We start from the raw sequence: 25,979 nt of genomic DNA, 5'->3' as shown, positions 1-25,979 counted from the left end.
ACTGAATCTCTGACTGTCATGATGACAATTTTATGTGGGGAGGCAGATTGTTCTAAACTACTATGATATTCTTGGAGCAAGTTTTGGCTGATGTCAGTGAGGAGGACTGAAGAGTCTGTATAGATCACACCATAATTCACATACCTATCTGATAGTATTTTTAATCCTGCTTAAGTTGTGCTACTTAACTCAATGCTACTCGGTGGGGTAAGTCCCATGGGTTAATGTGGCTTCATATATTCTATATTCTCCAGAAACTTTTCTCTCTCAGCTTTGCACTCCTGTTTCTGCTCTCTTCCAGAAGATACTCAGTGCTAACCAACTATTATAGATCTCTCCAAGGGCATGATTTCCTTTTGCTCTTTATGGTGGTGTGTAAGGAAGGAAAAAGACTGAGAGCAGGAATGTTTCTCCTAAGAAATTTCCATGGCATACTACTGGAGACTGTGTTACTGTAGAGCACAGAACATAGGAAGAGAAATTCCTATCTATTATCACTTACTATTTCCTTCCTGATGTATCTGAATAAGTGGTGGGGTTTTTTTCCCCTTGCTCTTTTTTTCCCTCTTGCCACCACTGTAGAGTGAAAGGTCATTTCCATTCAACTGTCTACGTTTCCTGTATTAATTTGGAAATTCCAAGCATATTGAAATGCTCTCTGAGGGCAGTCTGTATTGCCTGGCTTTGGCTGATGCTGGATTTCACCCACAATTTTCTGCTTTTCTATCCAGCTTTGTCACTCTGAAGTTCTTCTCCATCTGCTTTTATCTTGATTAATTTAAATGAGGCTGTCATCTGCATTTCTCTACCACCTGTCCTCAGTTTCCAGGTCACTCATAATATACCTCAGCAGCCCAAGCATAGACCCTGGTGTGACTAAGTTTTTGAGCTGTACTTACGCTGAAGACTAGCTGTTCATTCTTTACTTACATTTTCAGTTTCATCCGGTTTCTCATTTGTGACGGAACTTTTACTCCACAAATGCTGTTTTTCCAAGCATGTCTCTGAAAAAAGTGTTACTTGAAGCTCTAAATTGTCAGCTGGTCACCTCACAAAGCTGTTGCAGAGGTACTTTGAAAGAAGTCCACTAAACAAAGGATCAACTCTTGTTCAAGAGTGAGAGCACTGACTAAATTAGTACTGTAAGGTAATTATTTGTGTATTGTTGTGTATAGTTTATACAGTTTTAATTCTTTAAGCTCATAATTCTAGCTCAAAGTTCCATGGACATAGGGATCAGACCACTGAGTCTGGGAACTGAGAAACTTCCCTTCAGTGTGGTTTTATTCTTCCCTCACATCCTTCATGGGTGAAGTCAGTCATTTGCAGTAGGGAGTATTCAGGCACTCACTGGAAAAGGTATGACGCACAGAGAGAAGGCAAATTCTTCTTGAGCATTAAGTCATGTTTAGATGCTCTGACACCAGTCATAGGGAAGTCAGAGGCTGATACAGTCCTCACCCATGGGAAGTGAAAAATGACACTGAGTGGTTATTGAAGAGAATTACCTTTGTAGTCTTTCCCTTTGAAGAGTCTCCTTTAGGCTAATTTCTTAGAGAGGGAAATGGGCACTTAGGAGTTAGTAGGAGGCTCGTTTTGTGGGACACTTCACCCCTGAGAAGTCATTGGGGAACTGAGGTTTTTTCAGGACTTGTGGATAGATGTTGTTGGTCTATCCCATTGTCCAATGCCTAACTCTTCCCTCATTCTGGTGTTCCTGGTTCCCTGCAGTACTGAGCCTTACAATACTGCGGCTATTCTCTGCTCACTGGCATGTGCTTCCCAGGTGCTCATACCCTCCTGCTTCTGAGGCTGACCCTGTGATGACAGCTGCCTGGCTGCCTATCAAAGGCTCCATTTAGAGTTAGCCCAAGAGCAGACAGAAGGCTGCAGTGTTACACCCCGAAATCTGACACAGTGTGGCTTGCCTGCTTTTCAGTGGGTCCTTGACAGTCTTTCAGCTCATGTCTATCAGACCCCTGCCAGGCACACAAGTTCACTTCCATCTTGGAAGAGGAGAGAGAAGTGACATTTCACCGAGCAGTGGGCACGCCGGGGGATGTAGGGAGATAAGGCAGGATCACAGAAGCAACTGAAATCCCCAGCGGATATTGCGTTGCTGGTTGGATTGACAGGTTAAATGTATTGCTGGGACAAGTATCCCTGCTCTCTCTGTCCCAGAGGACTGTGCAGTGAGAACAGCACTCAGTCCTAATGAATCTTGTCCTACACTGGGACCAGTTCTGCTGTAGCCTGGCAGGAGGGTGTTCATGGGGAATTTGTTTCCAACTTTCAACAGGAACTACCAATAGAATGTCTTTTTAAATAAGTAAGTTCACCTAGCAAACAGCAGCAGTAAATGAACAGAAACACTGCCGTGGCCAAGGATGAAATATTAGCATTTTTCAAATCCGTTTAGTGAAGACAGCCCCTGGGCACTGATTCAGGTCCTTGTGTTAGGGGGCCGTTTGCAAAACACTAAGCTAACTTACAGCCAAAACTTGTCAGCTTCTTCCTGGAGCTCAGGAGGGCAAAACTTGTCTGACTTGTTGACAAACTAAGTCTGGTCTAAAAACTTAATAGCTTTGCATTTCTTTCATCTCAAGGTTCTTAGGATACACCAGTCGAGTACAAGCTTCAGGTAGTCTTTTGGCTGCTCCAGACTACAGGCAAGGAAAGGGAAACAGTTTTCTTCAAGAGCAAACTGAGGTGACTTGTTGGAAGTGCACCACTTCAGTAACTACAGATGACCATGATGCACTACAAGGGCTCTCTGTTGCATCACAGCAGTAAGCAGCAGGTTCAAACAGTCCTGGCTTGGAGAACCCTCCTGCACAGTTATGAACCCCTTCTGCCCATTGCTGAATTTTCTGGGGAAGTAATTTGTTCAAATGCTAATCTAGCCTTGACTAGTTCACCAGCTCTGATGAATTGTAGCACAGGATGGCATGGCTGGACCTCTCCACATCATTCTTCATCCCTGCCCACTCCTACACTTGGTAGATGGAGGCACTGCCTTTGTTTTATGCTCTGATCTGTGTCCTTTCTTCCAGGTACTGTGATTCTGCAGTACCTCCTGCCTGTTGTTAATGCCCAAACTATTCACCCCCGTATTTAGGGTGTATTTTCCACTTCCTTTCTTCCTTCCCTCATTTCGCAACCACAGTCCCATTCTGCAGCTCTATTGCTCAGACTGCTCAGTTCTGTGTGCAGCAGTGCCCCTTGCAATGCCTACCAAGAATTTAATAAAGATCTACTGCCTGATTTACCTTTAGCTTTTATAAACCAAAATATGCAAACAGCATGTAAGCAGCATTCATTACCTTGCATACCTTCAGCTGCTTATTGGGTACACATCCCCCTCCCTCCAGCATCTCTCTCTTTTTTTAATATGTTTTTTTTTAATTTGTTTTGATGAATGAGTGACAACCCTGACACCCGATTCGCTGAGATTAATAGAAACGACACAATATTTACGTCGCGCCGACGAGCAATTATCCTGCCATCTATCTTTGAGATTATCTTTCTGATTGAAAACTACTCATCCGTGTAATCGGAATTATTTGGAATTAGAAGGGAATTTATGGCCCCTCTCACTCTCCCTCCTATTTGCCTCTGTCTCCATCCTTCTTCCCTCTTCTTTAAGAGGGATCCTTTCTTCCTTCATTCCTTCCATCCTTCCTTCTTTCAGCCTTGTGGATGGAAACATGATTTGCTGTACAAGGATGGTTGTTTCTGGAGGGCCACAGTGTGGCCATGCAGGCACTGGGGACAGTGGGAATGCACTGAGGCTTGGACAGCAGACGAGGGGTGAAAGGTTCTTCAGAAGAAGGCTGGCATGGGAAGTGGACACATGGAGGATGTGATGCTGTGAAGGCTGAGCAGGCAGCACTGCTGTGACAGAATAACTGGGGGCACCTCACTTATCTTCATTTTTTCTGTTTTACTCTTCCTTAATACTCTGTTTTGAGGATGCTTTTCATCAGCCCACTGCTTTATAAATGGGCTCCTTGTGCATTTATTTTATCTAAATATTTTTTCTGGAAGTATTTTTCCAGGTCACTATGCAGGAGAAGGACCTGTGCTTGTGGGCATCTTCCTGCCTACTGTGAACCTTTCTGTAGCTGTTGCCAGTGTTTCTGCTTCTTCAACAGTCCCTGGAGACAGCTTGCTCTCCTCCAGGCTATGTGATGGAGAAAGGCAGTCTTGCTTCAATGCTGGTTTCCCCTAACACAATGCTGTCTGTATACGGCTTCTAGGAAATTCTCTTGCTTATTTGTCATAGCTTTAAGGAGCTGACAGATGGTATAGGACCTGTACTGTTTTTTCTTACTGGGAAGAGCTCTGTATTTTGCATTTTTTTCAGAAGCACTGGTGTTTTTCACACTTTATTTGCTTTTCATTTTTTTGCTGGCCAGTGATGTAGAAGAAGCAAGTAGTCCTGTTGTGTCAAGTCACCTCTAGAGTCAGAAGACACAACTCTCCCTTGCTGGTGATTCCAACACAGGACAGCAAAATTCTCATATGATTCTCTTCTCTGGAAGCCCATCTCTGAGCACAGTCCTTAATAAAGCATTTAGTACCTTTCCTCTCTCCTGGGTGAAGACAGGAGTGGGACTATCCTACTACATCTTGAAAAAAAAATCTGTACTGTAGATTAGTCAGCACTGAGAACTACTCCTTCTCTGTAGAATACTTCAAAAATCAAGCTTGACTTTTTTTATTTTTCCTTTTTGCAAGTGGTTGTGGCAGAAACAGAGAGAAGGAAGCAGATGTCAGGGGAATTCAAGCAGCAGAGACATTTTAAATGGATCTAGTAGCATCCGTGTCCTTTGAGAACCACAGCATGCAAAGGTTCTTGGCTTGTGTGAATCCTTACGGAGAATAGAGAAGGGAAGCAATGTAGGTTTCTGAACAAGTGCCATGTGATAAATGAGAGACACAGTCTGAGTGCTGAAGGAATTCAGCCTGAACTCAATTGCAGAGATACCAGTTAACATAGAAGCCAGGTTGCAAAGATGTTTGATACAGAGAACAGTGTAAACAGTTAATGACACAAGGATTTGGAAAAGGAAATGTGCTCTGAGGTACAGTTGCTCCATCAGCTCAAGAGATCTAGGCCCAGATGGGAATCCCAGATCCTTCCGCCCAGAAATACCCGATGTTTTTATTAATTAGTATGGAAATCTTTTCCTTTCTTGAGAGAGGGCTGTTGAATTGCCAGCGGGATACTGGGGGGATGGGTGTGTGCATGTGTGGGGTAGCCTATCAAGAAACTATTAATTAGGTTACTTCCCACTGCTGTTGACATGCTGGGGAAGAGAGTTGTTTGTGGGCCAAAATAAAAAGGAAAGAGAAACTGAAAGACTGGGATTGAGAATGGAAAGCATGAGGAAAAAAAAGGACATGAGTAGGACAAAGCACACAGGCAGAAAGAGATATATGTAAAAAGACATTCCTAAGATTCCCAAAGTAGAAGATAAGAAAAATGAGAAACCAGGATATGGTTAGAATCAAAAGGGAAACTCCTTTGACACAGCAACAGCATGGGTTGGACACAGCCACAAACAAGACTTTTGTCTTGTTACTGGTTTTGTTGTTCATACTTCCACAAACTTGGCACCAAGGCTTCCTCATATCAGAGCAGTGATGTTTTGTGCCAACAAAACACTATGAAACAGGAGAGAATTTAGATGAGAAACTTTTTTGCTTATCAGTTACCTTCCTTTGCTGGCTGAGTCTTTTGCCCCCCCTTCGTTTGGAATGGGATCTGTATCAGCTTTGATGAATAATCATAAAAATATTAATTGGAATTTTTGCTTGTCTTTCTATGTAATATTCAACCACACTGCTTTTATCAAGGTATTTTTGCAGTCATTAGCTCTGTGCTTCTGGTCATGTACTTCTGGTTCAGCCCTGGGAGAGGGCTGAACACAAGAAAACCCCAGCATAAAGCGATAGTGTGCCCCTGTATGTAAGCAGTAGATGCTGCATTTACAGTTCTGAGAGAGTGCCAGACCAAGAAAGAGACAAGAAATACATGTGAGATTATGGGTTAGAATAAGTCAAGGATCTATTCACAGAGGGGAAAGAAAACAGAGCAAGTGGGTTACCTAAAAATATCGGTGCAGGCTCCTGCCTCCCTTGCAGAGGGAAGAAATCAGTGCAGTTGTGATTATTCAGAGAAAGTGTTTTGGGTTTGTGAAGCGGGAGGAATAGAGTGATAGGACATAGAATTGATACCTCATATGGGACCAACACAATCCAGATCTATTTATCTTGTGGTCTGCCTCTAGAGAATGTAGCTGTCTGCTGCATTTTCTTCCAAGAAACCTGTCTAGTAGGAAGTTGGATTTGGAACATGCAGAGGATCTACCCACCCTCCCTGGAGTAATACCACATAGAAGAATAAAAGCTATCCACATTACAGCCTACCATCACCACTTCAAATGCTCAGGCTCTCTAAGAGATCTAGAGTGAACAGGGGTAGTTTGAAACAGAGAAACTGATAAAAAGAGGCACAAAATCTGGAGGAATAATTTGGATTTCAATTCCAGAGGTTTGTGCACAATAGTGACAATTTATCAGCATCCGAAAAACATGTTGTTAGTCCATGCACATCTCGGGGGCCAAGGAAACTGTTAGCCCTAAATTTACCAACAATTACAGAATCCAGGAGCACTAATGAAACCCTTGCCTACCCTCTTCCTGTGCTTCATGTAGGGCAGAGAAGGGTTGAGGCGTGATGCTCAATAAGCAAGGAGGGATATGGCAGCACAAGAAGAGTGAAGTAGGAAGAAGCTGAGCACTGCACAGGTGAGGGCTTCTGATTCCATATCCAGCCCTTTTTGACCTTGTTTGGTTGTGGGTGTTTGTCTGTTTGGTTTGGTTTTGTTTTTAAAGAAAATTAAATACAGATAATTGTGTTAGTTAGAGAAATGTCAGTTTAACTTGAATTTATTGTTAGGCCTGCTTTTCTATGGGAATATTGAGTATGTGATTGCACTGGGTAAGTCTGTGTAGCTTTTGAATCTGTTATCTAATTTCTAATGCATTTTGCACCCAGTCAGACTCTAAAAGGTATTAAGTTCACACAAGTTCCATGAAATAGGTGACAGATAGAGACCTTATTGTTATACCTTAGGGAAAGACTGCAGAATGAGCTCATGCTTATTAGAGTCCAGGAAATCCACATGGGACAGGGACTGTCCAAATGCCCCAATTACAGGAGAGTTCAGTTGAGGCTCACATCTTACTGTGAGTGCATCAGAGGATCCATTGGTTGGCCAGTGTCTCGCAGATTCTCTAGTGAATAGTAAGGCATGAACTTCCTTTTTTCTGGACATTCATAATGCTGCTAATTCATGTGGATTCCCTGGAATTTAGTAAGAGGTGAGTAACAGTGCAGCCTCAGTAGAATGCAGTTGAAAAGCCAGTCACACACAACAGAGAAAGCTACTGGAAACAAGGCATCTTTTTTTCAGATAGAAGATTCTTAAATGAGTAAATTTTAAGTGCAGGTATAAAATTGCTGATGTCTGTACTGACTGTATCTTCTCAGTCAGTACAGTATGATGAAGACTGTGTGCCTCAGTCTTCATCAGACTCTTTGAGTACTGGTTTCACTGTGACTTTGATTCCAGTATAGACAACCTGGTACAGTTCTGGCATTAGTATTCCTTTGATACAGCATACTTAGTTCAGCACAGGTTCTTCAGGGGTGTAAGATAGACTAACATAAATGTGGTTATAGTTACATAACTTGTTCAGTGAAATATTCTTGTAAAATCATTAATGTGAAGTGGGATACTTACATTCGCACAAAAATGATGCAGACCAGGCCTCAAATTACAAAGTATTTGCAGTAAAGACCATATTTGCATACTTACATATGCGTGGTGTTTAGTGTCAAAGGACCACAGGTTCTGAATGCTGCTTATAATAATAATAATAATAAGACCAATAACCTAAAAGTCTGTCTGGGGAGTCACCACAGCGTGTCTGTAATTAGTTGAAGTAAAAATTATCATTTATGAGGCATCTGGAAACATTAAGCCTCAGAGATGAACAGTACCGATGTAGTCATCTCTGTCATGGCACAACCTTAATGACATTTGTGTCCATGAACTTCCTTACTTTTTGCTTGCTCTGAACCCCTAAATAAAGGTAATGGCTGAAGAGCTTTTGTTTGCAATCTTGCCATTACATAGACCACTGAGGCTGTCCATGACTCACTTAACAATGGTTGCAAGGATAACAGGTAGCATTTTGCAAACAGAATGCAGCAATACAGAAGGAGTTTCTCTGCATAGTCTCACACATTCTGAAGGAGCTGAATAAGACTGCAAAGTAATCCTTTGCATTTATGGAGAATCTGGCTGAAGAAATCACCTTTGAAGGAGGGAATCAATGAGCAGTTCAGGGCAAGGGACTACTTCCTCGTGGCTTTGGGTGTCAAGTCTTGTTTGCTTGTTCACTTTTTGATTAAACTTTCCAAAGTGACTAACAATTTCTCCAAATTACTGCCACCACTCAGAACAACAGTAGATAACATAGAAGACTTGAAAATATTTTTTTCAAAAACTGAATGTTTTGTTAAATTTCATAAGAGAGCCACAGGGATTTAGGAGAGTATTTTCTTGGGGAATTCGCTAATACAGTTGAGAAATATTAAATGCCCCATGATTACAAAGAGTCCACCTGACTCTAAAGTAGAGTTTTGTTTTCTGCCTAATGACCAGTGAGAAAGTGAAAAATAAATTAATTTTTTTTTTAAACATGAACTGTTTTCTTTGAAAACTTAAGAAGACATGAAAACATTCCCACAGGCTGTATGTTTTCTAACATCCCATTTGTACAAATTTAAAAATGTGACTTGTGTCGTCTGACAAAGTGGCAAAAAGTAATTTCTTTGGGAGAATGACAGATATGTAGCACAAAACCTCTGGAGAACAGGCTTCTAAAGAGAAGAAGGTAGTCTGTCCTTCAAGTTTCCACGGGGTTTCACCAGGCAAATGAATCCCAGGATCTTGTGGCAAGGCACATAATGTATTCAAGAAAGAGAGGGTCTGTTCTTGTTTATATTACTTAAGGTGCATTAACTCAGTGATAATTCAGCTTAGATACAATCTCATGGTGTTTTGCACTTGAATTAATATAGCCAGAACCTCATCTGGCTATAAAGTCCACATGAATGAGGCCGTCTTTCTGCTGAAATCCAAACCAGCTTGTTCAGACCACGCTCAAGTAGCCCTGCATAGCTTTGTTTTGCTAATGTAACCTTATTTGTTGTGTGGCTTAAAAATGGGACTTCTGCTGGAGCTCCTGTTATCTGACTGCAAAGTGATCCTTCTGCCCAGCCTTGCGAACACACAGGGTGCTGAATCAAACACTTCGGGCTCAGAGATTATCATTGCATAGAGGTGATAAAGGAAGGTTGTGATTTCATGGTGGTTTTTTTTTTCCCAAGGTTGTAAGCACAGGAGAGTTGTGTGGTACATGATGTGTCAGGGAAGAAGCTACTGTGAATGCTTTAGATCTTCCTCTCTGTACTCAATGGGGAGTCACAGCAAAGCGGTGTATGAGTGTGTGAGGCCATGCCTGTGACACATTCCTTAAGGGAGGGAACAGAAGAGGAGCTGGGCCTCACCTCCCAACAGCAGCAGGCCCCTAGGCAGAGGCGATGGAAGGGACTGGTTATTCCAGGTGAGGACAGGTCCAGGTGTGGCAAGAACAGAGACTAAAGCAGCAGCAGGGGACTGTGCAACCAAATGTCTGCATCTGGAACACGGGCTCAACAGAAACCTTCCTCAAGCAGCTGTTTCCAAAGGGCTTTGGGTAAATCCACTTGAGGTTAAGAATTTGACAGATGTTTTTTCCCCCTTCTCACTGTTAAGCCTTGGTGAATATGTCTTGTTACAGGGGGTAGGTGGGAGTGGGGAGGAGGAGTGGAGTATGGAGGGCAATATATCTTGCTGTAGACTGTGCTATACCTGATCTCCAGCTCAGGCTGCAGCAGCTTTGAATATCTGTGATGAACTGCAGGACTTGTTTGTGCCCAGAAGTGGCCCATTGCACTTCCAGGAGCACAGAAGTAGAGGAGGAGGGGGGAGAAGGGTTCAGAGGCATTACAAAGGGGATGTTCTCCATGGCACATTCCAAGATTGTTGGCAGAGAAACTGTTGGGGTTTTGTCTCTTTCTCAGCCTTGCCTTCTGTTGGCTGGCAGCACATGGCTCCATCGGGCTGTGGGGACAGTGCTGGTGCACTTGTCTGAGCACCTGGCACCTTATCCTGGTACTCCCTGGCACTGCCACCTCTCTGCTGGGCCCATTCATGTGTCCCTTCCTTCATGTTCTCTCAGTGCAAATCGTCTTCAGACCAAATCCTGAGTGACTTAAAGAAGCAGTAAAGCTCTGCAGCTGCACGGACTTCCCCTGCTGCTTGTCCCCACTGTGTGCTGTAGCCTTGCTCCATCTGGGATGAGCTCAGTGCTGGGGAGCTGAGTTTCTGGCTGCCTGGAGAGCAGAGGAAGGGAACGCTAAATCCTATTGTGAAACCCTTCTTTCTTGCGTGTGTGGGTAACTATATTTAAAGAAAAGTCTCTTGCCATTTTTCCCTTCCCTCTCTCCACTCTCTTAATGAGGAAATGCTCTGAGTTTTGAGGTCCTCCAGGCTGCAGAGCAGGAAGGGTCTAGGCTGAGAGAGCTTTCAGAGGTGACTGACAACACTTACATGAAGAAGGACTTGAGGTGATGGAATGAGGAAGCTATGGAGAATGCAACAGAAGTGCAGTGAAGAGGAAGAAACCACCTCACTTATTGCTAAGATGATGCTGAGCCAAAGTTCAGAAGAACTTGCTATGGTTAGCCTAAAGAAAGAAAGAGAGACAAGGGAGAGAAGGATACTAACTGGGTCTGTACCTGTACCTGTTCAACATTTTACAAGGGTTTCGAGCTCTCTGCCAAAGGCCTGGCAGCAATGCAGTGGGCTCAGAAGTGGTTTTACATGGCACAGAGCTGAGAGGCTTTAGCTTGAAACACAGATTCCTACTCCCCTAGAGGTGCAAGAGAACCTTGTTGTAGCTTTATGTACTAGGGAGAGTTTTGTGGGAGTAATGCTTAGCCAGCCATTTTGTGTTTGATTTACTCACAGTGAGGGAGTTTATTATGGTGGCAGAACTTCACTGCCAGCAAGGGAGTTGAGACAGGCATCTGAATACACTTTGCTGTGTCTGTGGAAGTCATGCATGCCCTCAAGTGCCTCCCAAATACAATGGTTTCATCTCCTGAACAGTCAGGAGTTGTAGGTAGGGGTTTGGTGTGATCTGTGTGGGAGAAAATTCTCTCCCCATAATATCAAGATAGTTTCTAGTACTGTTCAGGGTTATTTTTGATTGCCTTTCTTCTCCTACCTGTCCCTGTGGCATATCCAGCCTGGCACAGATCCCCCAGCAACATCAGCCAGAGATCACCTGGCCAGGAGCGCTTGCTTGCCCAGGTCTTGGGTACAGAAGGAGAGCTACTGAACGAAGCAGATTTTTTTCTATCTATTGTGAGACACTGTGGTGGGCTGACCTTGGCCAGCTGCGAGCTGCAGTTCCTTCAGGAAATATCCACCTGCTGCACTGCGGCCTCAGCAGGGTCATGAGGGGACTGTCTGCTTCAGCACCTGGAGTGCCTCCTCCCCTCCTGCTCTGAGCTGAGTACCTGTGGGGCCATTTCTCACTCCTCGCTGCCTGTGCAGTATTTTCTGGCCTCTCTTACACATATTTTCCCCCAGGCACCACCATCTTGGCCAAGGGGCTCAGCGGTGCCCTATGGTAAGTGGGTTGGAGCCATTTGGAACAGGGTGTATCAGGCCCAGGATAGGCCCAGCCTCTCCTCACAAAGGCTGCCCTGCAGCCACCCCACAGCCAGCATCTGGCCACAGACACCTGGATATGTTGAGTGACACTGGGCTGATAATATTTTGACAGGGGTAAGAGCTGCATCTTCTCCTTCATCTGGTGAGAGTCCCACCCCCCAAGCAGAGATGAGAGCTCTTTCAGACACAATTAATGTGGCTGGGAGGTCAGGCAGGACTGAGATCAATGGTGTTGCTTTGGAGGGGACTCATGTAGGAACCACTGCAGAATGAGTCTTTCCTCACTTCAAAAGCTGCAGAATTTGCATGGGACCTCACTTTATTTTGAGAGCTGTGCTGGGTTGTGCCAGCCTGCCGGCATGCCCTCAGTGGGAATGGAGGCAGATGAAACACCTCAGCTTGCATGCAGAGGGCTTCTCCTGGAAAAGCCTACTCCTCATCTGGGTGCCTGCAGGCAGAACATCTCCTTCCTCTGAGAAGGAGGAGTTATTTCACCAGTTATTTCCCTTCATTTTTATTTTTTAATTTTTTTTTAAATGAAGTAAGGTGCACAAAGAATATAGAGCCTTTCCCTGGAGAGGAGAAGAGAGAGTGCTACTAGCCCCCTCAACACACAAATTTGGAAAACGGTGATGCTTTTTCAGGGGAGCTGAGCTAACAATCTGACTGTAAGGAGTTTAGATCTGGAGCCAGACATCACGGTTAGGCCTGTCTGTGGTTATAATGTAGTTGTTTGGGTTTTGTAGAAGTTGTCTGGAGGAATCTGAACTAAGAGCAAAACAAAAACCCAAGGGGAAGCTGTTTCTGGCAATCCTGGTCTCTATTTGATCTGGCACCAGAGCTGGCTTAAATCTCACGTTGTCCTCCTTCTCCTGATATTAAAATTGCTACCAGCTCTATTATGACAGTTACCATGCTCCCTCTCCCTCCCCACCACGTCAAGGTCACTGAGAACATGAAATAGTATCTCTTGCCTGAAGCCGGCCGTGGTAGGCTGCCGGGCTGCTTTGAGATCTGTCTGAGTGCACAGCTAATGCCCTGCCAGCACAGGTGTGGACTTGCTGGTGCTAAACAAGGTCCTGAGCAAGTGGTACAATAACAGTGATGAGTTTCTGCAAAGCATCTGCAGCAGATGGAAAGTGCAGAAGGTGCTTGCCCCAAATGATGCAATTGGTAGCCCAGTGCTGGAGGAATGCACTGCAGTGTGCAATTGGAAGAGTGTGGTGGTGGTTTCCAGTGAGTGAATATCGTGGTTACATAATTTAGGCAGGAGTACATCCAAGAATCTTTATTCTGGCTTTTTTTTTTTTTTAAATTTTTCATGGGTGTAAACACAGAAGCCCTTTTAGGCAAAGGCTATGTAGTAGTAATGAAAGTTTAGTATGGATCTAAGTGAGGTATGGGTAGAAGAGACTGTATTATCATACTGGATGTGATCGACTGACAAAAGCTGTGTATTTCAATGTAATGCAGCATATGTGGCTTGCAGGCTTTAGCGAAATCCTTACAGATTTTATTTCTGTGTATACGTGTAGAACAGAGTGCTTGCTTTGGATAGTCTCTGAATGCACTCTGGTATATGTTTTGTTACTCAGGCCAAGCTATTTTTCATTAGTGCATTGTTATTACTGCTGGACTCAGAAAAACAAGGGAGAGGAGCATTCTTCTGTGCTTGCTCTTGTTCTTAAAGCAAATGGCATAACCTCTGCTTGAGCAGCCACAGATGGTGCCTCTCCACAGTCTAATTCTGCAAATAGCTATGCCAGGTGAGGACTTTTCTCTGCTCACAGGTCTGAAAATGAAAGAATATATTTGGGTGCTGCCTAATCCAGGAAAGTTCCTTAGTGCTAGCCTGGCATGCTTTACTTGTAGCTATTCAGGACGTTTGCAGGTTCCCTCTTGCCAAAGAACTGTTAGAGTCTTAATGTCCAGCTGGCCAGGAGCTGGACGGTGCTAAAATCTTTAGCTGGAATGGCAAAATCTGGTAAGGAACTTGTGTTAAAATCAAGTCGTTTTCATGTTCCTAAAAAAGAGCAAAATATACAGGAACTAAAAAAGGAGTGAAGTTTACAAGAGTATTATAACCAAGCAGTGTGACTTTCCCTACTGATGACACAGACTTGAGATGGCAACATGGCATGCACCATTCTGGAAGATACATGAAAAAATTGGATGCAAGCATGTGAACTATGTGTGCAAGAAAAATATTGAAGCAACAGGTAGTGTAAAAGGTCTTACAGCTCTCAGTATTCAATGTGTGCAAGAAAAATATTGAAGCAATATGAAGTTTGTAGCACGAAAATCAAACAAGAAATTAAAACAACTAAACTCCTTGCAATAATATCAGCATTTCCCTCTTGAGCAACTGTTGTTTTTCAGACTACCTACTTTGTATAAAATGCATAGTATATTTAACTACATATTAGATCTAGGAGTCATAGTATGTCTGCCAAGCATCCAGAAGAGAGTTGCTACTCTAATTTTTTCATTCTTTTATCTTTTACTTCTCATATTGTAATTTTCACAATCTTGGAAAAGGTTTGTTTGGGTTTTTTATGTTAATTTCTTTTCTGTAAAAAAATAAAATTACCATTTTAGATAATCCTGTTTGGTGTGTAAGTAGTTCCTGTTTGAAATCTGTGCATTTCACACCTCACTAAATCCAGCAGGGCTCTAATGCAGCTGCTCAGAAATTTTGGGTTTGTGAGGCTCTTTCAAAGTAGTGTGACTCTGATGAAGAAACTTTTTATTGTGTGTTATTATTCTATACCACTATTATTCTATAGCCACTATTATTCTTCACAGTTTGTGGCTAGCCTTGGAAAGCTGACTTTCAGTTTAACTTTTAATACTTATATTCATACCTGCATTTCCTGGTATAAAAGCAGCAGTGACTCTGAGCTCTAAACTTACAACACATAAATCAGATTTGCACCAAAGCATCTTGAGGTTTGCAGGAGAAGGAACAAAGATTATCTGTGTGGTTTAATGTACAGGCAGAGGGAACTGGAAGATTCCATTGATTGGACCAGTATTTTCAAGCTTCAATGGTTTTTGCTTTGGCCCTATCTAAAACAAGTATCTGTGAATTTTTGTTTGTTTTTGTCATTAAAAGGAAAGTATATTTTGCATTCCTCTATAATGGCTTGTGTGCAGCTAAGTGAATTCTGCACAGATTTATATGTGCAAGACTCATGGTCTGTGTCTGAAGAAAATTAAGCACTGAAATTTTACCTCCATCATAGACTTGAGGATCTGAGACTGAAATACGGGTGCATGATCAAAGTGGCACTAGCAAGAAGCATTTAAAAAAAAATACCTTCCCAAGCAACAAGTAGAAAATACTGTAAAACTGCATTGACACTTTACAATGGCTTGTACTTGGGTGCCTCAAGGAAGCAGATAAGCGTTTATAGAGTCTACAAGTCACTGATGTTGATTTTTAATTTTTTTAAAATTTTGAATGTATCTGAGGGTGCTTTTGAAATCTTCTGGCTTTCTTTTTGCAGTGTTTTGAGTGGGCATTCAGTCTTATGGCGTCTACTCTTGGATTCTTTCCCTGCCTTGCCCTGAGTCTGGAGTCTGGAATTAAGTGGTGTTTTTGCACAAAGGTGCTGGCAGTGGGGGTGGGGAATTTGTGTTTGAAGTTTTATCTAAAGCAGATCTTCTCTGGGTTGCTGGGTACCCCACTGGGGAGCAATTAAAGTCACACATCCTGCTGTCTAAAGACAGAGGGGAAGGATGGAGGAATGCTGACTCCATTCAAGGTTCATTCATACTAGCTGGCTGTGACGTTGTCAAGTCCTCCTCCCTTCATCCTTCAAGCAGAAAGTGGAAGCATGGGGTGCTAGTGTATGCCCAGGACTTCCTCAGCTGTGTAGATACGAGATGCCAATGATAAGCACTGGACGTGGATCTAAGAACAGAACAGACCTTCCCAGCTACCTGCTTGAGACGTGCCCAAGGAGCCCTTGTGATTTAGGCTACATCATGGGTTTTCTCACCAGAGCATCAGTTTGGCCCATGACAATGTCAGGGAGCAGGGATGATGCTTTTCTATACAACACGAGGCTTGACAGAGTAGTATTTGAAGAACTCTAGATGTCAGCAATATATAACAGCAAAGAACAGTCTGATAGTTAAAGCTGAGTTTTTCCAAAGTGACTTTTGGATTTAGGTTTTGGGACCTTGATCTACCTTGGTCTGCCTTGATCTGCCATGCCTCAGCCTGATTATTCTGTGTACTGAGTGTCTAAAATTCCTTCTGATGGCAACGGGTAGTGTAAAAGGTCTTACAGCTCTCAGTATTAAAGCCCAAAACACCTTGTACTAGCCAGCCCAAACGAGAGGGCAGAAATAAAATTTTTCTTTGCTTATCAGGTAATTTTTGATCTGAGATCTGATTCAACTAGGTGAAGGACCAGAATCCAGCAGGTAATTGAGGGCGTGTTTCCATGCTGGAGCTCAGCCTGTCAGACACTTTTTTCCCCCTCTTCATTTGTGGGTCTTCATCTGTAGACATCAAAGTGCTCTAAAGCACAGTGTTAAGTATTGTTATCTCTGTTTTTTAAAGCTGAAGGATATGCAGCTGTGGTAAAGTGACAAGCCAGGCTTCACACAGGACGGTAGCTCAACTGAGGAAAATGGCTAAACATCATGAGTCTTTGCCCAATGCTTCTTCAGGCTCCTGTCTAGCAAAAAGAGCATTTTTTTAAAAACTTCTTGACTAAATCCTACCAGCTTAGACACAAAGGACATTGACATGAAGTGAATTAAGTATGCAGACGGATTTGTCCCAAAAAGAGGAAATTACTGTGTCTTCCTATGTAATCCATAGCTGAAGTTGAATGAGACTTTGGCTATGATGTGGTGGGTCCTTGCCTTTATTTGGGATAGGTGCTCTTGTTGAACTTACTTTCTTTACTCCAGCAACAGCAGCAGCTGCAGTGCAATGTAGACATGCCTAAACTAGCTTAAATAGTTCAGGTACTGTTAGCCACTGAGCCAAAGAACCATGGAGTTCAGCATGGGCTTGTGCCTGAGGATTTTATCCTGCTCTTTATGAGTTCAGCATTTCTTTACCATCTCAGCTCAAGCAAGCCTAGCAATATGTTGAAAAGAAGGCTGGTGGGTCTGGTACCCTGCCTGCACTAGTAGTTTTGCCAGCAGAGCTAAGCGTGGTGCTAGGGTTGATTGTAGGAAATGTTGCCAAAGACAGCAGTGTCGTGAAAGCTGTTTTGCCTCTCCCTGCCTTCTATTCTCCCTCTTCTTCCCTATTCTTCCACTGGTCTTCATCAGGAGCTGTCTTGTCTTTGAGTCTGTTTGCTATGAAGTTGCCTAGTCACTATGGTTCTACTGGAGATCATTAATATCTAGGAGCTGGAGAAGGCTTGGAGAACCAGCTGCCTGCTGGAAAAGTTACTGGTCTTGCCTGACTGTGGCTCTAACAGGAGAACCTGTAGGGATTAAATATGGAAAAATCCAGGACCATTATCCCTGTGTCTGGTAATGAGGACCAGGGCAGAAGCATTTGTGATGTTTTCTCTCAAGTCACTGTCCAGATGGTGGGCTCCCAGCTCAGCCTCTGTAAGGGAGCTTTGCTGATATCTGTAACTCGTCATTTTCTCCTGGCAGCCAAGGACATAAGCAGAAATTAAGGTTCAGGTCCTTGAGAGAGCTAAGTAACTTCTGCTGAGTCAATAGGGAGGTACCATCACTGCCCTCAGTTCTGTTTGCAGGAACAGCCTCATCAAACACTGTTTGTGGGCAGAGACCCTAAGTAGACTGCCGAGCTGTTAAATTGCTAACCTACCGACCAGTTTATTCTGCAGCAGAAATACAAGCATGCCTGGACCAACCCCCAGAACTCTGAGCTCCTCTCTCATTCTGTCAGAATTCCCAAATTATTTTTATAAATGGCATTTATTTTTGTTAAATTGCAAAAGAGTTGGATGCAGTCTGCTAGTTGTGCTTTCCCTCTCCTTCTTTGTGCAGTGAATTTTGTTCATTCGCTTTACATGCCTCAAGTTGCTGTAATGCTGCTGGGAAAGTAATTGCCTTGCACTTTCTCTTTCTGATGCCCACGGGTGACTGTGGGGGACTCCTCCCTGGGCACAGTGCAGAGTTATAAGCCCAGCTTTTGCTGCCTTGCTTAAGACCTGGTTATTTCTTTTCTCTTTTTTTTTTCCTTTCCTTTTTTTTTTTTTTTTTTTTTTTTTTTTTTGTCAGCTGCCTGTTATATCAATCACAGAGCTGGGATCTATTTATAGGTTGGGACTCGGAGTACTGTGTCCTAGTCACAAAGAGAGGCAGAGACGCAGAGGGGACTGTCGGCTGGTGCAGGCAGAACCAAAAGATATTTAATCAGCAATTAGAAACACCTGAGGGCAAGGGAAATTCTACTCCAGCCTCGAGCCTCATCTCTCAGCCTGCAGCATGTAAGTAGTGAACTTCTACCTTTTATTGCATTTCTCGGCTTGTGTTTTGTTCAGATTTTTTTTTTTGTTTTTTATTTTTTTTTAATCCAAATGTTGCTCTGCATGAATCCTTTTATCTGGTCTAAAAATTATGGCAGCATCTCGACATAGTTAAAGGTAGTATTTTTTTATATTTTCACTCTGTCAAAGGAAGGTCAGTGCGACCCACAAGGAGAGGAGTTGGTTCAGAACTTTGTAGAAATCGGGTGGTTTCTCTATTTGAGTGTGGCTTTTTCCTCTGGAAATAAGTAAATGAAAGTTTGAGTGGAACAGTTTTGTTTTGGGAATAGAAACAGTCAGGTTTGCTGGCATTCCAAAAAGGTCAATGTATAACGTAACTCTGCTTAAGGGCTTACCAAGGACAGGTGCTATTTATCCCATGCTGGTAAAGGCAAACCTGAAAACTTTAGCAGTCTTGTCTTAAAAGTGACACCCTTTCCTCTATTAAAAAAACCCAAACCCCAACACCCCCCCAGCTGCATATCAAATCTTCTCTTATCAAACACATGCAATGAAATTTTGCTTTTACTGAAGGTGTTTATCATTGAGCAGTTGATTTTTCTTTAATTTTAAAAGTCCCAAAGCAACTGAAGTATCTTCAATGAGAAAAGAGGGGTGCAAGTCTTTGCAAAGTTGGCACAGTGATAATCAAAGAAGGAACTTACTCTCTCAACGAGATGTTTGCTTTAAAGCAGCCAAGATGCAAAATGTTTGAACAATGACATATTTTTGGAGTATTTTTGTTAACAGAAATATGAAGAGAGTGAGACCAATAATCAGTCAGAAATTGTTTTTTATTAATAGCTTTTAGTATAATATTTTTTAACAAAATATAAGAGGTTTTTCTTGTTTCATATTTTTGCGTCAGAGGTTTGTGTTACATCTTTTCACACAATTTAGGGTTTATATTTCTAAGTGTAGGAAAATAACCTTGTTGTGTCTATCCCCCAAAACCTTAATATTACAATTTAAATTTTGGGATGTCAAGTTTTTTAGCATAAATTTCTCACTAAATATATGTTCTATAAAACTTCTCCCCCCCCCCCCATTTACCATTTTTGACAGAAACAACAAATAAAATGAAGCTAAACTTAAAATAATTTAGAGGAACAAGTGTCTAATAAAAATAGAATAATAAAACCAGAGCTGCCTCACAGTTAAAATATCAGGTTGTGAGAAATACATGATAGATGAATTGCTTGGAAAGGGTGTGGAAGGGTGACAAATAGGCTTCTTCTTTAGGTCTTTATTTTGCATCTCTTTGAAGTCCATTTTATAATATTTAAAGCATTTAGCTTAAGTCCTAGGAATAAAAAATACTACTACATATTAATGCTTTCTAAGTTTTTAGCCATTGATATGAATACTCCACCATTCAGCTAGAATTCTGATGTAAAGAAGGCTTTTAGGAGAATATGGATAAACCAGGCGAATTAATATGCCCAAATAATGCCCCAAAAATCAGTAACATACATTGCCTTCTATGAAACTATTTTCTCCCAAATAAAACAAAACTGTGAGACTGATTATTCTCATCATATGAAGCTTCATTTAGTAAGGCTTCATTTATTAAGGCTTCTTGCTTTACTTAAAAATGAACATATTTAAATTATTTAAGTCCTTTTCTGTTTGTTTTGCCATAATATTAATTTATTGCTTCTCTGTGATAATGCAATGTTGTTTTGTAATAAAAGGGGAGCAGATTTTTCTGAAAAGCATTAAAGGACTAAAATTGCTGAGTCTGTAACTAACAAAGAATCTATCATATAGCTAGTCTGAGGTCCCACTAAAAACTGAAAGCCAAGAGACATTGCTGAAAAAAAAAGTTGAATTATTTTCTTCCTTACACAAAAGTAATATTAGCATGACTATCCTTAGGAATTGCTGCAAAAAACCTGCCTCATTTACCATACATTTTTTTGCAGAAATCTGAGCATTCCCAAAGAAGTCCTTCAAGTGTAAAGCTATAAAAGATTCAGTCTTACGAATTTGTTTGGACTATTCTATAGTTGTGTCCAATTGCTGGATTTCATCCTTCTCTTTCAACCATATGTGAGTCTTTTGCCCTGTTAAACCTGCCGTATCTTTTTATTACTACTTTGGAAAAAAAGAATAACCAAGCACCTACTGTCCTGTGGCATAACAATCAGTGGTTTATAGGACCACTTTTATTTGGAGGGAAGGAGTTACCTGTGGTTAGAGGGAAGACAGATGCATTATGTAGTAGAAAGTGTTTGTTATTTAGTTTCTGCTTCACTAATGATTCAGATTTTGTGGACTAAGCACCTATCAACCTCCAAACTGACTTACTGTACATATGCCACTGCATGATTTTTTTCATGCCTTAAAAAAACCAAAACAAACAAAAAATCTTTTGTTTCATCCCAGTTTATTTGTTTCTTTGACTGCTAAGTAATGATTGACAAGCAGATGCTCTTTTCCACGCCTCTCCTTTCATTGCTGAGTATGACATCTCTTGGGAATTATATATAAAACCTGTGCCAAATCTGCTGCACAGGTGTCTGGAGTACAGCATGCTCAGGTGTCTCACTGTAAATCCCTGAGAATATGAAGTAAACACAAGCAGGATAAAAATACTCTTCTTGAAACAATTCTGTGTTTTGAGGGGCCTTCTGCATAAACCCCCCAAAGCCAGCAGCCAGTTATTAAAGGCTGTGTAGCTATCTCTCTCTCTTACCTTTTTTATCGCTTCACCTGTACATCTGTCCATCTATTTCTCATCTATTTTTACATTTCATTATGCTATGCTTGCTCTCCAGCTCTCTTCTTTTCCTTTCCTGAAGACACATTTCTATCTGGCACAGAAAATAAACTCAGATTGCGGGTAGTTATGTTAATCTAATTCAATCCTCTGTGGGCTAGGAGTGAAATTCTAATAGTGGAGCTGTTGAGGGCTTTTTTGTTAATGGCTTGGGGATTACATTGAGTTAAAGGCTCATTTCCTAATCAAACAGAGAGGGAGAGAGTGACTCCGAATATTTATGAGTCTCCCAGCGCGAGTTAAACATTGAACTCCAAAAGCAGGATTTCAGTGCTGCAAGAAAGAGTTAAAACCCCTCAGGGCTGCTGTGGAGAGGGAAAAAAAAAAGGAAACCAGTTAAGCCATCAGCATTTTCAACTGCTGTATAACTTCAGTTTGAGAGAAAATAATCATCTCACAGAGCTAAAATGGAAACTGTAGCAAGATATTTAAAACAAAGTCAAGTGATGCTTCAAAAAGGCTCTTCTTCAGTGAAGCAGGATGCATGCAGTGCGTGCAGCCGCCTAATAGAAACTCCAAATAAATATTCTTCTAAATGAGAAGGATTGGAGGGTGGGTTGCCTTTTTATTATTAATGCCTGGAAGACACGATTTAATTTTTTAATGCTTTTTATTTTTGTTTCTAATTAACTCTTGGGTAACCTTTTCTGTAAAAATATAAAAAAATATTAAGAAGAAGTATGGATGGGTCAGAATCTAAATTGTCCCACTTCTGTGCTCTAGACTGGTACATTTTGAGGCATTTTTACTGTCCTTCAGTTTAGCTGGAGTCTTGCATCAAATAGCCTAGTTGAAAAACTGTATTCACTGTGACAGGAATGATTGACCAAATTAATGCCTGATTGCTTTTGTGATGAGTTCATCATACATGTGTGGGCAGCTTGAGTAGACCTTGCTGTTGCTGAAAAAGAGCAGCCAGCCTGCCTGCAGCAAGCCCAGAACCTCTGTGTTGCTAGGGCCTGGTGTGGTGTGAACTGGTCAGCAGTAAGTTTTTTGCCCCAAGATGGGCCTTAGAAAATCTGTCTGCAGCAGGTGAACTGCACAAAATCAAGACTGTGCTGTGATCCTGCCTCTTTTTCAAAAAGAAGTCTTGGAAAGGAATGGGCATAGAAACCTGTTGCCTTCTGACACATGGCCAAGTCATAGCTCTGTGTTCCTCAGTTTCCCTGTCTGTAAAATGATATGTGACTGCCATCAAAATAACTCCAAGATCTACAGAGAACAATCTTCTATAAATCACAAGTGGCTGATTTGCCCATGGGAAAAACTGCAAATCACTGACATAGGTGCATAGTGGAAAACTAGGGGTTTGTGCTGGGAACAAGAGTTGCCCCAGTTCACTTTATTTGTTGTTGTTTGGTTGGGGTTTTGGTTTGTTGTATTTTTTTAAAATACATTTTGTACAAGCCACCAATAGGGTTTTCTGATTTTGGCATGACAAGCAAATAGAAGTCTAACTTACTTCTCGTGTAACATTCAATGGTGCTGAAGACTAAGGTCTGAGTTCACTAGGTCTGAGTTTAGTCTTAGTGACCCTTGCTGAGATGAAGCTCCAAGTTTATTACTCAAAAATGGTAAACTCTGGCTAAAAAGGAATGTTACTGTTTCATCTGGAGCCATGTGTATCAATGGTCATCCTGAATACACTGAATTTGGAATTTTTGCTGACATGTCTATCTGGATGTAGCACCTTGAGGTAAGATTTGGCACCTTGCCCTGGTTTTACAATTATTTAAAACTGCGACCTGATGTGAATGCCTGAGGCCCCTTTCTCTTTGTGCTCTGTGCCTGGGCCTGCTGAGGAGAGCACCATCAGCTAGAGTGTACTTTATTAAATGCATTTGAAATACATAATAATTGTGTTCTTTCTCTCTAATGACTGGAATCTACAGCAGATCACTTTGAAACAGGAGCCTTCTGTGGCTTAGCAGAAAAACGTGCAACGTTTTTTTTCTGCCTTCTTCTCCTTCCTATCACAATTTCCTTTCTTTTTGCCCCAACCTTTTCCTCTGCTGTGGCCAGTTTATACTTAGATAACCAGTTTATACTTAGAGTTCCCCTGCTGACTTGTCAGGCAAAATACACTTCCTTCTCTTTTTGTCCTTTCCAGTGCTATGCTGAATCCTATGAATGACTTGCTGCTCTTTACCCTGAAGGTGGCTGCATTTCAGTGAAGCTTTGCCTGGCATATATACAGTTTATGAAGAACTGGGGAACTGAAAAGTGTTCTTCAACTTTCCCAAGAAAACTACTATGTTCTTGCATGCTACAAGTACTTTAAAAAATATAGCAGTGTAGGAATTCAAGGAAGGAAATACTGCAGCTCTAAAATTTTAAAGCACATAGTTTAGTTGACACAATGTCTTCAAAGTAACAACAGTTTTGAAGTCTCTTGGAAGGCTCTTGAAAGTCCTGAGAAAAAGAGATGCTGCACCTCTAGGGGAAATTACTTTTTTTAGAGGGATAAATCTTGCAACTAAACCTTGCTGTTTGGATACTGGAGAGCATGTGCCCAGCATATATGAGAAGGAATCATAAGTGGCTATTTTTATTCATTAAGGAGTTGCTGCCCTTTCCTTTCCCTCAACCATGTGAGATGTGAATGATCTGCTCACAAGAGTTTCACGCTGCTCTCAGAATGGATTCTCTTTTTCTTCATAATTGTGTTTGCTGGATCAGCAGGAAATATAGTCCACAAGTTCTTCCCCCAGCCTTCTGCGATCACCTCTTTGTAGCAGGCCTGAACAAATGACTAGTAGCCATGTACTAAACCAGACATTTAATCAACTTCCCCCTAAAACTCGCAGGAGGGTAACTTTCTGGATGAGAAGAGAGTATGTCTGCCACCAGGCTTGCCTTTCTTTTTGTTTGCTTTATTATTAATCCTTAGACCTCTTTTTCCCCACAGGCTTCCTGGACTTTTAAAAATTGCAGTTACAGTCATTGGCAGATTTTTCTACTACTTCGCTATAAAAAAGAAATTCTTCCTTGTGGCATCACGTCCCCATGGCCTAGTACAGGGTGTTTCAACCTTTCCCTGTTGGTGAAGTGAACTCAGGTAGATTGGTGAAGAGCTCATGTGAACAGGATTTTTTCAGTTATACTTTTTGGATGCACAGTCTGTAGCACTGAGAGTGTGGCAACACACGAGTTATAAACATTGGTGAGTGCTATCTTTTCATGGGAGAGGGAGGCAAGGATTTTCTGAGTGAAACATTGGCTAGGAAGAGATTACTTGCATCAGCATCCTCTCTAATGCTCACCCAAAAGACATTCTAGGAGCTTATCTCAAGTCCTACTGCTTTTTAGGTGGAAACTTCCACGTAAAGCTTTAAATATGTTCACACCAATCTTTAGACCAAACTGTTTGTATTGCTGTCATTCTTCAATTCTAGCTCTAACAGACTCCCTGTTCAGTTCAAGATGAGCCTCTTCACTGATGAGATGTGTTTTGCCCATCTCTTAATTGGGTTCCTGCTTCCCCATTCTTGATAATCTATGGAGAATTGCAGAATCCCAGCAAAATGCTTTGTGTTATTGCAGACTTTGAGTACAGTCCTGTTTTGCCCCCAGGAACCTCTATTCATTTTTTCACATTGCAAATATTCACATGATTCTTCCATTCTTCCTGAGCTTTCCTCCCATCCTTCTTACTCTCTTTTTGCTACATAGGATTGAACCTCACTTTTGTGTGTCTCTAAATAGGCTCTACTCTTTTGACTTTCTGTAATGATTGTTCATACTGTCTACTGCCTATGCAGCCCTTTCTATGAGTGTCAGCTGGTGCTCTGGGACTGCCTTATACTCCCTGCACAGAGAAGTCATGGGGGATAAAGAGCTACAATTTCTTTGGGCCATCTGTCCTGTACAAAGAAATCAGGTGTGAGGATGCCTCCATGTGCTCCAAGTATATATAGATGGCTCACTACTGTGCTGAAGTAATGGGTCAGACCTCTTGGTAATACCATGTTCACCTGGATACAGCACTTCTAGCTCTGTAATCTCTCATGGCACATGGGTTTGGGAAATGTGAGTTTAAGGAGGACAGAATTAATGGGGCTGCTGCTATGTTTGTGAAAGGGTTAAGTGACGGGGGATGAGAGTCACAGCTTGTCCTGGGGAATAAGGACTAGCCAGAAGAATTGATTGTCTTGGCTTATTGATCCTTCAAGAAACAGTACTGAAGTGATAATGCTGTTCCTGCCACTTTGAGGCACTTTGTACCAGCAACAACCTCTGTTTACCTAGAGTAGTGCAAAGGAAGAGCTGTACTGTTGCTAACTCGTTCCAGAAAAACCCTATGCTAGACATGTTGAGTTTGCCACTTGTCTGTCTGCTCCCAGAGAGAGGTGCCTGAGAAGAGGTAGCTCAGAAAGTGTTTGTGTTTTATAGTGCTTAATGGAGATTGGCCGCAAATTGTAGCTTGTGAGTTCCTATGCTGACCTTTTGCTGGCAGTGTCTTGGTCTGTAGCATTGGTTGGACTAGATGATCTTTAAGGTCCCTTCCAATCCAAACCATTCTGTGATTCTACAAAGTCTCAGGCTGTCATGTCACAGGATATCCATCTCTCCCATCCCTTTCCTTCCCTTTCCCTTTCTGGTCAATTGGCAGTCACCACCCAGTTGGTTTTGCTTGTAAATTGAACTAGAGTGATCCCAATGCCAACTCCTAACCAGCCACTTGTGTGGGCTGATGGGAACTGAATGACAAAACATCCCACCTCCTTTGCACTGAAGTGCCAAACCTGCCCTGCAAAGTCAGATATTTCTTTCTGGCCCCAGGGTGACAAAAGGAGAAACACCCACCTGCTGCAGGGGCTACTGGAGGAGCAGTGCTTTTTGTCACTCGGTTACACC

At 42.0% G+C, this 25,979-nt stretch overlaps 1 protein-coding gene across 3 annotated transcripts in view; it reads left to right on the top strand.

Moving 5' to 3' along the window:
* Window positions 1-3,968: 3,968 nt before the first annotated feature.
* ESRRB (estrogen related receptor beta) overlaps window positions 3,969-25,979 on the top strand; it is a 142,795-nt gene continuing 120,784 nt past the window's right edge. Inside the window, exons 1-2 of one of the 3 annotated variants that reach the window (XM_085061738.1) lie at window positions 3,969-6,816; window positions 18,134-18,301. Coding sequence is in view for 2 of the 3 variants with exons in the window: in XM_085061736.1 (XP_084917862.1) it covers window positions 18,300-18,301 (2 nt within the window). In the remaining variant the exon portion in view is untranslated. Of the gene's footprint in view, window positions 6,817-18,035; window positions 18,302-25,979 lie in introns of those variants that run through there. The other 2 variants (XM_085061736.1, XM_085061737.1) reach the window with 2 other exon arrangements.

The sequence above is a fragment of the Lichenostomus cassidix genome, chromosome 5 (assembly GCF_008360975.1).
Source record: "Lichenostomus cassidix isolate B80296 chromosome 5, HeHo_3.0, whole genome shotgun sequence".
Taxonomy (NCBI): Eukaryota; Metazoa; Chordata; class Aves; order Passeriformes; family Meliphagidae; genus Lichenostomus; species Lichenostomus cassidix.
The sequence above is the reverse complement of the archived record's forward strand: the minus strand, read 5'-3'. Positions and strand labels throughout refer to the sequence as shown.